This window comes from Grus americana, chromosome 22 (assembly GCF_028858705.1).
Source record: "Grus americana isolate bGruAme1 chromosome 22, bGruAme1.mat, whole genome shotgun sequence".
Taxonomy (NCBI): domain Eukaryota; kingdom Metazoa; phylum Chordata; class Aves; order Gruiformes; family Gruidae; genus Grus; species Grus americana.
In genome coordinates, this window is record NC_072873.1 from 3681805 (window position 1) to 3696075 (window position 14271).

The window sequence follows — 14271 nt, forward strand, 5'->3', positions numbered from 1 at the left end:
TTCCACCCGCTGCCAAAATCCGGGGGTTCGGCTGGCACCCCCTGTGTAACACAAGATATCTCCCACCGGCAGCCGCCAGCCCCTCCCCGGCTCCCGGAGCGGCACAGACCCCCGTGGGGTCCCCACGTCCCCTTGCGGGGGCCCGTCCCCTCCGCTGCAGAGCCAGCGATACTGAAGCTGTCACACCGATTTCTCTGCTCATCTCAAACCTTTCTGCTCTGCAAACGCACACAGACAGACAGTTCAGCGGCTAATTGGGGAAACCAGGATCTTCCCCTTTGCGAGGAGCCATTATTTCGGCGCGGTGCTGCCGGGCGGGTGGGGGGGCAGCGCAGGGAGTTCCAGTGCAAGCGCTGGGGGATGGCACCGGGCAGCCCCGGAGAGGGTCTGGGTACGTAACGGCACGGGGCACGTGGGGCAGAGGAAGAGCGTGCGACAGGGATTTGCATCAGGGCACAGCTGGCTCCGGGTGTTTTGGCCCAATCCTGCCCACCCGGCCTCAGCGCTGGGTTTGGGGGAGCAGCCCAGCAGCCCCCAGGGCTGGGAAAGGCACTTTGAGATGGGCTCAAGGGTCGCGTGGACCCTCCCGGCACCGGAGATGCCTGGGCACAGCACCCTTCCCACCACTGCCAGCACCCACCGCCCCCAGCCGCGGCGGGCAGGAGCCGCTGTCAGCTCGGATCTGCCCGGGAAGCTGGGAGACTCCGGCTACAAAGCAGAACGCTCTCCCCACCGCATTTCAGTGAGATACGAGCTGACAGGGCCCGGGGACGCCAGCTCCGGCAGCGAAGGAGCACGAGCTGCCCATTTTACATTTGGGACACTGGGAGAAAGGCGTTTTTTGGGGAGCGGCGGACAGCAGGAGAGTAAATTCCTGAAACGCCCCAGCTGAGCCCATCCTGCAACGGGCAGCCCCTGGAATTATCCAGGAGGACAAAGGGAAGGCAGCAAACCCTCATCCCCTGTCCCGGGGACACAAAAGCCGCGCCGGAGGCTGCGCCTGCAGCCGCCGCTCCGCATCTGGGGGGAGGCACAGCTCTTGCTGCTCCTTCAGCGCCACAATGGGGGGGGTCCCGCTCCTGGTTGCGGGAGCACGAGGACACCAAGAGCAAACTGAGCTCACTTGGGCATCCTTGAAAAAAAATCACAGGCGGTAATTAAATCACTCTTGACCCAGTTGGATTTGAACTGGCATCTGCAACATGAAAACATCTTTCATCTGTGGACATCCCGTATCTAATTGCTGCTGCACTGCAATTCAACACGAGACAACAGAAATCTATGATTTGCCTTGCAAGAAAATGCCTAATGAACAATAATTTGTTTTTAAGTTGAGGTTCTTTCTGGCATAGAGCTAATAAATTGTAATGATACTGATTATCGCTTCTGTTTGCCAGCTAAGCTCCTCCACAGCTTTGCTCCCCGAAACGCGAGCGATTACAGCCTTTGCAGAAATAACTGATCAGGGAAGCCAGAGGGGAAACAGGGAAGATCGCGTCTGTGAAAGCTGCCTTCGATGTAGCTGTAGATGTCAGCGCGAGACAGAGATTCCAGCTCAGAGGAATATCCCATCTTTGTCTAACAATTATTTCCTTTATTCCATTGTCTTTAAAAAACACCCCCTCTCCTCCCAAGGCTCCCCCAGCGCTGCCACATTATCAGACCCCCGCGTTAACCTGCCCTCTCCAGGGCCGGGTGGCACCGAGCACCCGCAGTGCCAGCGACACGCTCGGCAACCAGCATGGAGGGGACACGGGTGTCACGTCAGCCGGTTCCCAGCCCTAATTTGTGATCCGCAGCCACGTGTGTGTGTCCCCCCCCAACCCCGGGCTCACGCCTCAGGAGGCTGGGAAAGGTTGGCAGTGACAAAGCTAGAAATGACATTTTTAATCAAAAGCCTGGGGGAGAAGGTCGGCGCCGGACGAGCGGAGCGGGCTGCAGCGGGAGCAGCGTCCTGCACGGGCGCCGCGTCTCCACCGCCGCGGGGGGGGCGGGAGGGATGGGGAGGCGAGGGGAGCAGATGCCGCCTGCAATTTCCCCGCATAAGCAAATCGCAGCCCTGCGCAAGCAGAAGCCGACTTCACCTTGAACGCCAGAGCAAAGCGCGCGCGAGGCTGACAGCACGGCAAAGCCCCGAGGGCTGCGACTGGCTGCTGGAGCCCTGGACGCTGGCGGAGGTCAGGGACGATGCAGAAGTACAAAGAGCATACTCGCATGCTCTGAGATTTTTTGGCTTGGTGGGAAATGTATCCCTGGACAGCCTCCCATCGAGCCACAACACGGACCAGGGGGAGAATCTGGAAGCTCCAGGCTGGAATTTATGAGCCCTGTTCCCATTAAAATAGCGGCGATATTTCCATCTGTCAGTAAACGATGATAAACAGACCGGCTCCTTTGCATATCCCAGACCTTGCTCAAACAAAACTACCACCGGGCAGGGCAGGATTTGGCATACAGACGACCATTGCCATGCTAGGAATTTACAGCTCCAGCCTGCCCGGTCTTTAGCAAGAGCACGAGCAGGTATTTATACAGACCGATCCCCAGGGGTCTGCCAAGGCAGGGCAGTGCGGCCAGGGCCCTGGCACCGACCGCAGCACCCGGCTGCCCACCCCCTTGGTTTCCTGGGGACAAGCATCCTCCTGACCCGGCTGTGAGCCAGGTCCCGTCAGCACCTTCCTGCCTTTGAGGAAATTCGGTGTTCAGCAGGATGGAAAGCGCCGGAGGGGAGCACGGGTCCAGATTCGCACCCAGGACCCCCCCACCCCAATGCAGACGTGCAGGAAGGCGCCAGTGAGCACAGCAGTGAAGGCACCGGCGCTGAGCGCAGCCACCCCGGTACCCGGAGAGCATCACCGTGATCACCCATCTCACGAACTGGGGCTGGAGGGTGTGGGGGGGTGCAGATGCCGCAGGTTTTACCACCCTGCAACCTGCTGCTGCGTTGCTGTTCGCAAAAGCATTGCAGATTTGTTTGCCAACCCTTCAGATGTTATTAAACAAACGTTTCCTGACAAAACTGGGACTGGACTCCAGCTCCTTATGGCTCCTCAGCAGAGCAGCTCCCTGCAGGACAGCACGCCGTGGGCCGCAGAAGGGCAGTCGGGGTGCTGGGAGCGATGGGCCAGCACCAAACACCCTGTTTTACAGGATTCCAGCATGTTCCTGCCCTTTCCCCATCCCCTCAACTTCTCATCACCCTCACAGCAGATAAAAGCATCAATGAGCTACAAAGCGCTTCAGAGACCTCAGCTAATTAATCCAACTTGCAATTAGTCTCTAAGGAAAGGAGGGCAGTTACTGAGGCGACCCTGCGGCTCAAAGGGGGTCACATCCAGACCCCCGTGACCACCGCTCCCCACGGAGCAGCCGCAGGGTGCGCAGCCAGCGACACCCACCTCCAAGAGCATCAGGGTGCCAGGACAAGCGCTGGCCCCGGCCCCGGCCCCGGGATGGGGACACCGGGCTCTGGGCACTGCCCTGGGCACACAGACGTCTGTGCCAGCCCCAGGAAGGATGAATTCCTGTGGTTTGCTGCTTAATACCACGCAAAGCCTCGCAGCCGAAAGGCTCGGGCAGAGCTGGCCAATCGTTGTTGCAGGGTGACATTTGTGGGCACGTTTCCCTGCTTTTACGCAGGAGAAAATCCGCAGCAGTCAGCTGTACGGGCCCAGGCCAGGTAAACGCCAACAGATGGCACAGAGGGCGAACCGGTCCTTGCCCTCGCACGAGCTCCCGCCCGGCGGCGCAGCACCTGCGCCAGCATCCCTGCCGCGTGCCAGCATCCCCATCGCGGCCGACGGCGAGGGGTCGGGACCACTCACCCACCCACGCAGCCCCGGGGACAAGCGCCAACCCTTCTCGTTCGCTCAGAAAGCGCCCCGGAGAACTACCGAGAGGGGCTTAGAGGAACCCACCCTCAGCAGGGTGACATTTGGGGAAAAAAACAGGCAGGAAGCCAGAGACCGGGTTGGTCGGGCTCCGCGTGGCAGGGATCACCTCGTTGCTCTTTAGCGCAGGCTTTGTCCGGCCATCAGCAGACGTACCCTTTCCTCGTGCTGCAGCCTGGCAACTAGTTAATATGCAGCTCTGCAGCTCCTGGAGTTGCTAACAACATCGAGTGGACGTCGAGCCTGCCTGGAGGGATGAGGCTGGGCTGCTCTCCTGCCAGCCATAACACAACAGAGGTGTTTTATAATAATTAGGTGATTAACAGGAGCTCCGCTGCCAAAAAGAGAAACCGTCCCCAACTCACGGCAGCCTCGGACTGCTACGCCCCCAACATCGCATCGCATGGACGACCAGCAAGTAAACCAGGCCACTGAGCATGTCACCCCTGGGAGTTCGGGTGCTGGTGCTTGGGCATCCCCCGAAAGACACCTTTGCCTCCTAACGCTGCAGAGGGCCCGTGCACTCAGCCCATCGCCTAAACACTCGGTGAAACAAAACCACGGACCTTAAAACATCCCGGCAAGGGCAAGCATGGAGCTGTCTTGGCTGCCACTTCTGCTAAGCGGCTTTCGTGATAAACATCGGTCTCTAAACGCAAAACAAAAGCTGCCCTTGTTGCAGTGCCGGTGCTTCCTGCTCACTGGAACAGATCGACCCTGTTAAACACATCGACCCCAGACAGCTCAGCTCGTCTGGTTTGTCGTACACCCCGTCGAGTGTCGGTGTCGCAGCAGACGATATCCCAGCGCTGAGCTAACGGCAGGGAACAGCTCCCCTTGCACGAGGGACCTGGGGCAGCGACCTCCCCGTGCAAACACGCCATGGGAGCCTGAGGCCGGCGGGAAAGAAGCAAGATCCCCCACCACGAGCCAGCACAACAGGACAACTTGCCAAGGACGTTACATGTCAAAGGGCCAGTGGGACCCGAGGCAGCTACGTACTGCCAGAGTAGCCGAGCGCAGGGCACAGCAGGTGAGCGCGGGTTGCCGGTGCGGAGCACCTCAACAGAAAAACGCAGGTGAAGTTTCAGAAGATTGTAGTTTCCAACAAAACCTCCAACCATATTTGAAAATGTCACTTGAGAGCTTGAGTGGTCGACCCTTAACCCTCAGCACTAAAATCGAAGCAGCATTTTGAGTCAACAGCAGCCAGACTCGGCAGTTACAGGACACGTGTACGGCAGGAGGCTGGAGGGACAGGGTCAAGGTGGCACCTGGAGAGCAGGTAGCCAGTAACCCAGAACCACCAGCCACTCCACCCTTGGATGCACTCATCCCAGCTGCACAAGTCATCTACAGAAACCCAAAGAGATGCTGATGAAGACACAGAGTACCAGCAGCCACGCTTGCACATGGACAGGACCCACGCATGTCCATCCATCCGGCACAGCACCGTGGGCTCTCAGGCCCCAAAACCACTTGAGGACCAGCAGTGACAGCGGGGTGGGGAAGCCCCCAGAGTTCAGGCAGAGCAGCAAGTGACAGACGCCGAGGACACAACAGAGCATTCCCAAACATCCCATGAATCCGGCACACCGAGCCCAGCGGAGCAGCTGTCCCAGAGCAAGGGCAACCTTTGGGCAACCTCAGCCTGACGGGTGGGCTCCTACCTTGGGCTGCCGGCATCTTCCCCTTGTTGAGCTGCTTGAGGCGCTTCTGGTGGGACTTGCCGTTGTAGTGGATCTGCGCCTGCGCGGCAGAGTTGAGCTGGATGTTGCAGACCTCGCAGAGCGTGAAGGACTGGTGCTTCTTCTCCCGCTTCATGCGCTGCTCGGGCTGGCTCGGCGGGCAGCTGGCCGCCTCCAGCAGCCGTACCCCGTTCTCGGGGTTGTGGGATGGGCTCAGGGGTCGCTTCATGCCTGCGGGAGGAAGGACAGACCTGCCGTGAGGACAGAGAGACCAGAACGAAGGGTCAGGTGGGACCAGAACAGGTCCCACGCCTGTGGGGTGCCCAGGCTGCCCGGATCTGGGGGGACTCCTCGAGCAAGAGCACCAACGTTTGCATCTCTGCGAGGAGTTGCACCGGGCAGGAAGACATGAGCAGCAGCATTCCTAGGAGGTTAGTGCTGGAGCAGGGAATAACCCACTTCTTCCAAGTTTCCAGCACCAGACGACACTCCTCACGTCAGCTAAAGTCTTTCTGTTCACTCCCAGACAACACCGTAGGTTGGCCCAAGGCAGAGCTGGGATGGTAACCAACTCTCTGCAGGCAAGAAATTCAACTGGAAGGACTCGTGTGCCGCTCTGATGTCCCACAGCCCGTCCCCACCATGGCAGGAGGAGGACTGGCACCAGCACCTCGAGCCACAAACACCTTCTCGCCCGTGTTACGCAGGCGCCCGTCCTGCTCTGCGGGACCAGCTCGCATTGGGAGCTCGAGTCCCAGACCTGCACAGGGTCACCACGTGGAAGAGCTGCCCACGGAGGGGTTGGGGTCAGCTGGGGACGGCCCTCCTGTGGCCTTTGTCTCGCAGACACACTGTCCCCATGGCTCGACCCCGAATTGGGAGCTGGTGGGACATCCAGAGCTGAGCCTCGGAGAGGCGCGAAGGTCACCCGAGCCCTGCGATCCAGTTACCACCTTGGAGCTGGCAGCTGCCGGTTACAAATACCCAGGCACGCTGCGCCGAGACACCCCGAGGGGCCAAGAGCAAGGACAGGGGTGTCCGTGGGTGGCCAGACGGGCCCCAAAGGTGCACCGCAGAGATGTCCCCGGCATCCTCGGGCAGGGCTGCGCAGGCACTCCTCGGGCGTTAGGGACCGGACCAGGGGCTTTGGTTCACGCAACGGGGCAGCCTGAAGCCGTCCCTGCCTGACTTGGTACAGCACCATCCTGGAAAACCTCACCCAGCAGCCCCAGCCCGCTGATCCCGCTGGTGGGAGGCCCTGCGCATCCCCTCGGACACGGCTCGTTTTTCCGGGTCCCGCACCCACGGCGAGCGCAGTCCCCCCCTCCCTGCCCGCATTTGCGCAGGAGGGGACAGGCCGGGCTCCTCTCCGGGACAAGCCCACTAATTTCTCCCCAAAACCAACACACTGCAACGTGAGCGCCCCGAGAAGCGCCCCGGTTCCCCGGCAGCAACCCCAGGGAAGCCCCTGGACCCCAGCGTGGGTGGGTTTGGTGGGGGCTGCCCACCCACCCACTCAGCGTGGGGGGGGGGGGAGCGCCAGGAGCCGCACAGCTAAAGTGGGGTTTGATGCATTAAAAGCAGAAAACATAAAATTCACGTGCCCGGACCCTGGTGGGGAGGGGGGGGGGCCCCAAGCCCGGGCCGGGCGGTCTCCGAGCGCTGCAGCCCCGGCCACGGCCCCGCGGTGGCGCACACGCTCCGCGCCGCTTCCCACGCGTGGGTCTCCGCGGCAAACCCGAGCGGGCGGTGGATCGGGGCGGCCCCGCTCCTTGCGTGGGGAGGGGGCTCTCAAAAAGCCCAAGCCGGGCCGGCGGTGCGGGAGGGAGCCCTGCGGGGACGGGGGGCGGCAGTGGGTACCCCCCCCCCCCCGAGTGGTGCGTGGGTGTGCTCCCACCCACCCACCCGTGCGGCAAACGGCCCGGACCTCGGCGGATTTTGGCATTTCCAAGGCGCCAGAGCCGTCTCGCTTTGTCCAGCTCCCTGGAGGTGACAACAAGCATCTCCCTTAGGAGTCAGCAAAAAGTGACGGGTTTTTCCACGAGCTGTTAATTAAGCCAGGACCTGCAGGGATGGGGGTGACCCAGGCTGCCCCCCCACCCCACCCCACACCCCGACCCTGCTCGCGTGGCAAGCGGAGATGTAGACGGAGCCAGCCCAGTGTCACCCCCAGGGATCTCGCCACCCTGCGCCCACCGCAGCGCTTGTCACCATCGCCTGAAGGAATCAACGTCATTTTTGCTCAGGGAGGGGGTTCGCACGTGAGGATGGACCAGGACCAGCGCGACACGCTCCAACCTTGAAGCCAGGCGTGCGTCGGGCAGAAGGTTGGACCAACCAACGGTCCCTTCCAGCCCAAATTACTCCACAATTAGCCAAACACATCAGCAATAAGATCCTTAAACTCCTTCACCAGTTAAAATACTAAGCAGCACAACTAAAAGGAGGTTATGTTAAAAATAAGTAAATCTACTTTTTGGCAGAAGGATTTAGAAGCCTGACGCTCGCATGCAGCCCTCTGGTACCTGTTAACTCTGTACACTCTCTAGAGAACTCAGAATTTTTCCTGAGGCTCCAACTTCACATTTCAATGAAAATGAAAAAGAAATTCATAGCCCTCGTGCTTGAGACAAGTGAGAAACATAGCTCAGCCCTGAAAGACTCAGAAAAAAAAAAAAAAACCAGGAAAAATGTAAAAACCAATCTAAATTTTATTTACAAAAGCCCAAAAGAAATAGCTGATTTTTTTTTTTTTAAATGAAACCTCCTGGACCCGGTGCACTCGGGGCCGGCACGGCAGCAGGCTGGAGCTGCCCTAAACCGAGAGGTGTGGTCATTCCCCAAAACTCGCAGCAATCGATGCCTGATTGCACTCTGATGGGCAGGGAGCCCTGTGGGACGCTGGGGAAGAGGGCTTTTACCAGAATAACCATTATCGGAGCAGCCGGAAAGCAGATCTGGGAGATGATCAGCATCAGGAATGCGAAACGGGGCCTCGGGGACGCAGCGGGACACACGGAGCGCTGGTGGGGACGCGCCAGCGGAGGCAGGTCCCCGGGTGCCCTTGGCATCCTCCCCCTCCCCGGGTATTTTTAATGCAATCGCATCCCGGGACGCAGAGCTAAAATTGGAACATTATGTGGACAAAGTATCCCAAAAGTCTCCCTCGTCTTAAAAAAAGGAACTGCTGTTGCTTTGATTAGACAGCGGCTCCCTGTCCCGGCTCTCGTTGCAGTGTTTAAAAGGTCTGTCCTAATTGCACGCACGCTCGTCTCATTCATTTAATTTCTGCTGCGTCTGTTCTGCTTCTCAGGTGTCAGGACCATAAATTTGGTGATTCGTGGCTGGGACAGGTCACTGCACATGTGAGGACCTGCGTCTCCTTGACTGACAGCTCCTTTGGGGCAGATTTCACCTTTTCAGCAAAGCACTGAGGATCTTGGGGGGCTGCTCAGCACCCAGCACCTCAGTGTGGGCTCCCTACCCGGGCTGAGGTCCCCAAGAGGTCCTCTCCATGGCCAGCCCAGCCCTCACCCTGCCTGCAACACGACTGCTGTACTCAGGGTGCCCATGCAAAGGAAGGAGGGGAAACTGAGGCATGGCGAAGGTTAAGTGACACCCCCCACAGGAGTCAGGGGCTCCGAGTTGAACCCAGCACCAAGCACAGGGTCACCGCATCCCAACTCCACAACCCTATCCCACCCCAGCGCCGACAAAGCCAAGCCTTTATCTTCTCCGTGGAGGACCATGAGCAACCTCCTCTTTTGGGTGGTCTTCCCAAGGGGCACAGGGCTCCCACCTCCGCCCAGATTTCACCTGGCTGATCAACATCAACGACACCTCCCCGGGCCCACGATGCCCCCCGCTATCTGTACTTTTTGCTGCCCTTTGCTGTGCCAGCCCCGCCACCGGCCGAGCGGGGCGAAAGGCTCCTGCCGGGTGCGAAAAGCTCCCCGACAGATGTCCAAATCTCCCTGAAATAAAAGAAGGTCAGAGCAGCTTGGGTGTCACCGCAGCGGCGAGCGCTGCGTCAAAGCGCCCGTCCTCCCGCTGTGCGGCATTGCCAGGACGCGGTGCCCACCCTGCATGGCGAGCCCCCGTCCCGTCCCCCACCGGACCCTGGTCCTCAGCCCTGGTCCCCCAGCCCCAGCCATCCCCCAGCCCAGGACTTGCAGCACTCGCGTCCAAGGGAGCTTCTCCCTTCTAAATCGTCACTGCTTTTATTGTTTGCGATCACTTTTTGGTTCTGGGATTGCCACCCCCTTGCCCCCCCCATCACTTCCAGCCGTCAGGCTGGGTCTCCCCAGCCCGAGCAGCACAGCAGGTCTGCACCGCGACCTCATCACTTTAAGGTCAGTTTTATACTCTTATACAGTAGCCCATAACCTCAGGTCTCTCCCTCTCTTTCTTTTTTTTAATAACACCATAAACATGTTGCAAAAGACTGTAAAGCGCTGACAAATGTTGGAAAGACTTTTAAATCCAGGCATTAAATATCTGAAATAAGAAACGCTCTGGTTTATAGAGGGTGCACGACAGCAGGACTTGCCTCCTTTCCAGAGAGCATCCCGTGCAGGTGGAAGGCAATCGGCGGAGCGAGGCTCTGCCGGACGAGCACGTGCCGCTCCCTCTGCTCCAGGACCTTTGCAGCAGCTGCTCCGATCCCTGACCACCCCAGGTCAGCCTCCTACAGACCACGCTTCCCCACCAACAGCAATTTCTCCTCCCAGGAGCCAGGCCAGATAACATTTGCACCGGGGGCCCGGGCAGCAGGACTCTGTCCCAACGCTGGCACTGGCCCCAGGGACGCTGCATCCCTGGCCTCCGGGGTAACCGCTCAGTTGATGCCACAGCCCGAATTAATTTCAGCCCCTGGAGAACCTTGACTGGTCGCCTGAGCACTCAGGGCCTGGCCTTGCCCTGTCCTTGGCGCGCACGCAGCAGTGAGATCCCATTTCCCAAGACCCCGGTGCCTCCCGGCTTGCCCCTCCGCAGGGGACATCCCGGTGGCTGCTCTATGCAGCCGGTGGACGAGTTCTTGAAGCCCCACGCTGGGACATCCTTTACTTCAGCTCCTAAACGTGAGCCAAACTCTTCAAAACCCACCACTTTCACTTCACTCTGAAGAGAGAGCAGCTCCGTGCCGCCGCGAGCACGAGGACGCAGCATCCCTCACCTCTGCAGCCGGGGAGGGTGAAGTCTCAGCGAGCCCCCGGGCTGTGCAGGTGGACCGAAGAGTGCCCTGTGCCACAGTTGGACACCTTCTGCTGGGTGGCTCTGCCAGGAGCTTGCGGGCGACAGCAGCCCCCGACGCCGACAGGGAGGAGCGAGGGGGATTAATGAGGGCGATGCCAGCAGACATCTGCAGCATGCTGACACATTTATGCACCCTCAGCCTGCAAAGGAGGAGCTGGAGCTCAGGACACGTGGCAGAGGTCTTGCAGTCACTCACCCTCCATGCTGGGGCCCCCAAAATCTCCAAATAGCTGCTTTTTAGCAGAGGGAATAGGCTTGCACCCAGAAAAGCAGCTGGCTGAGCATGAGCTAAGTCTCCAGGGCAGTAGGGTTCTGGCCAAGCCATGAAATCCTGATGAGAGCACGGGTTCGATGAACATTGAGACCTTTGCCTCAATTCTGACAGACCAGATAACCCAAGGACAGGCCAGCGAGGCCGTCCCGGGGCGCAGGGAGCACAGCTAAACACAGCCCAGCCAGAGGTTTCTCTCCTGATGCAGCCTGAGCATCTGCCCGGGGACGTTCTTCCAGTCCCACCCCGGCAGGGACCCCCGGGCTCCATCCTGCCATCGGCACCGATTTGTGTCCCCTGGGTCTTTTATTGGGTCTGAACAGATTGGCCCCAACATGCACAGCCAGAACCTCCACCCAAGTAAAACCACCTTCGCTGCAGAGCTGAAGCAATATCAAAATTGATAATCTGATCTGTCCCATTCAGCAATGTGGAATCAGGGAAACTACCACCTGAACCTGAAGTCTGGATGAACTTGCTAAGCAAGCAACAAATCTAAAAAAAAAAAAAATAAATTAAAAAAAAAATCTGATTTGATTTCACATGATTCCATAACACTGAATCTGCTTTCCTTACCTCTGGTTAAGTGTACATAATAGTAAATAAAAGCAACGGAAGTAGTAGTATGAAAGTCACCACCAACAGCTGGCACAAAACTCACTTAAACCCCCCAAGCAACGGCCCTGTTTGCCTTGCAAAGGTGCACAGGAAAGCCAGAAAATACCACAAACCCTTACCCGAGCGCGACTGAAATCACTGCATCTCATTGCTGGCTCAGTTTGCACTTTTTTTACAGAAATACGTTGTTAGAGCTGATAGCATGTCCCCGTTAAAATTGGCTTGAACGCACAAATTAGCCAATAGTTGTACCGTGCTTGGAGACGTAAATCTCAGCAGAAGGGCAGTTCGAGTCTTGGAGCAGCTCCGTGACCCCATCACAGAGGCCAGGCGGGTATTTGCACCAGGGACCCCGGCTGTGTCCACCCTCCAGAGCCCCCCGGGGAGCCCCAGACCCCCCCCGGGGGCGCAGAGGAGCCCGGCTGGGGGAGGCAGCTGCACCGTCCTGCCTTCGCGTAGACCCTCACCGCTGGCGCAGGCGGTTCCCAGCTGACCCATCCGGGTGGGCTCGGGACAAAGCGACACCGAAGAGGCAGCACCCGGTGCCCCCAGCCCAGCCCGGAGAGGCTCTTACCTGGTCTCCGGCAAAGGGAACGCCAAGCCCTACCCTTCGCAACCGCCGAGCCGGCTCCTGCCCGTGTGCCGCAGCTGTCAGGGCACCGCAGACACCCTTACGCCCGGAGAGTTTCCGACACTTGTCTCATATTTCAAGGAGCACTTCAAATGCGGTTCGATAGCCACTAAATCAGCCCTCATCAGCAGCCTCCAGGCGAGAGAGAGCCAGGGTGAGTACGAGCTGGGTGCCTGCGGCTCAGCGAGTTCCCAAAAAGCCCCGAGCGTCACGCGGGGCAGCAGGCGCCAGCTGGCAGGAGGCTGCCACTGGAGGAGCTACCTTGAGCCAAGAGCGGGCGAATGCACCTGACATCAGCTCTGCTGCTGAGCAGGGAGACGGGGGACCTGCCGGGGCTGCCTCTAAGGTTGGACGCAGAAAATTCCCCGTGCGGCTTCGTAAAGAGGCACCAGGCGTTGGTAGAGGGATGAGGGATGCGAAGGCAACCGGCCTCGGCTGCAGCGAGCGCGTGGGTGCTCTGCCCCCCCCGGGATGGAGGTGGCCCAGGAGACCTGCTACGGCATCAAGAGATGCTCTGATGTCCCGGACCCAGCTGAGCAGGCGCAGGCAGCCCTCAGATTTCAGAGGTCCCTGGCCATGCCTGCAGCACTTTCAGCATTTCATAACACGGTATCAAACCAGCCCCCTCTGCCCCCCCCCCCAGCCCCAACATACGCTCCACTAATGCCGGAGCAAGGCACCTTTTAGGATCAGTGCATAAAGCATCCGTTGTCAGAGCAAGGATCAGCGTGAGCCTCCCAAAGAGCTCAGGGCTGCACGGTGGCTCCTGGCACGGGGACCAGGGCACGCAGGGGCTCAAACCTGAGGTCTAAGGACGGTCCGAGACCCCCAAGCACTCAGGCTGGCTCTTACCCTCAGATGGCCCTTGGGGTCCCCCCTCAGCCCCTCTCCCACGCGCTGAAGGGCAGCGGGACATCCTGCAGCACCCCAGGCACGCAGAGGGCATTGCACGGGCACACCGGCGCTGCCGTGCCTGTCCTCTCGTTTGCACATCAGAGATCATTAACACCACAGGGCTCGCTGTCCCTGAATCAGCACATCTCCCAAACAGCGAGGACAGCTAAAACCTGAACTGAAGGAGACACCGTGGAGGGAACAACACTATTTTTCTTCAGCGGCGTAGAGAACCTGTCCATCTGCCCCAGGAACCAAAACCTGGGAAGTGCCTCTCAGTTCCCATCCCAGGGTCCTGCAATCCCTCAGCTTCTAATGCTGCGTTGGTAACGAGTTGATTAATCAGCTTCAGCAGGGCCCAAACAGGCAGAGTGTGGGGTAACGAGAGAGAAAACGTGGTGGTGGCGGAGCAGGCAGGGCGCACGGGCTGTGTCTCTTTAGAACGATAAATGAGGTGGGGCTGTTTCTGGCAAACATGCTGCCCTGCGCACGTGCCACGGCCGGGTCCCGTTCCTCCCCGGAGGTGGGTGAGGGTGGGCTGGCTGGGCTCTCGGCATCCCCCCCCGGCAGCGAACCACCCGCTCTCGCACCAGGGGAGGGGGGGAAAAAAAAAAAAAAAAAAAAAAAAAGCAAAGCAAACACGGGCAGGGAGTCTGACATTTTGTTCCCAGGGGTTCAGCCGCAAATGTTAGCACAGCGTAAGGGAGCAGCGGGAGAGGAAAGATTGAGGCGCCAGCGATTCATCATCCCGACCGGCTGCTGTTCCTCCCGGCCGCTCCGCGTGCTGCCAGCTGAGCGACGCCTGGCACGGGGCTTGCAAGATCACAAAATCCTTCAGGTTTCTTGTGATCAGCACAAAGATTAGGGCAGAGTCACCTACTACAAACCCGCGGCTGTGCCTGCCCTTAGCGCAGCCGCCCGACACCGAGCCCTCTGCCCCGCACTGCCCCGTCGAGCCCTCGCACGATGCCGGAATTCAAGGAGGGCGCAAAGCTCCCGGAGGATGCGGGCAGGGAGAGGACC

General features: G+C 59.4%; 1 protein-coding gene across 2 annotated transcripts in view; it reads right to left on the bottom strand.

Moving 5' to 3' along the window:
- ZNF385C (zinc finger protein 385C) overlaps positions 1 to 12435 on the bottom strand; it is a 59772-nt gene extending 47337 nt beyond the window's left edge. For both annotated transcript variants that reach the window (XM_054801406.1, XM_054801405.1), the window contains exons 1-2: positions 12298 to 12435; positions 5561 to 5809 (exon numbers count right to left, since the gene is read on the bottom strand). In XM_054801406.1, coding sequence (XP_054657381.1) covers positions 5561 to 5807 — 247 coding nt within the window. In that variant the 5' untranslated portion in view covers positions 5808 to 5809; positions 12298 to 12435. The remainder of the gene's footprint in view (positions 1 to 5560; positions 5810 to 12297) is intronic.
- Between the last annotated feature and the right edge of the window lie 1836 nt (positions 12436 to 14271).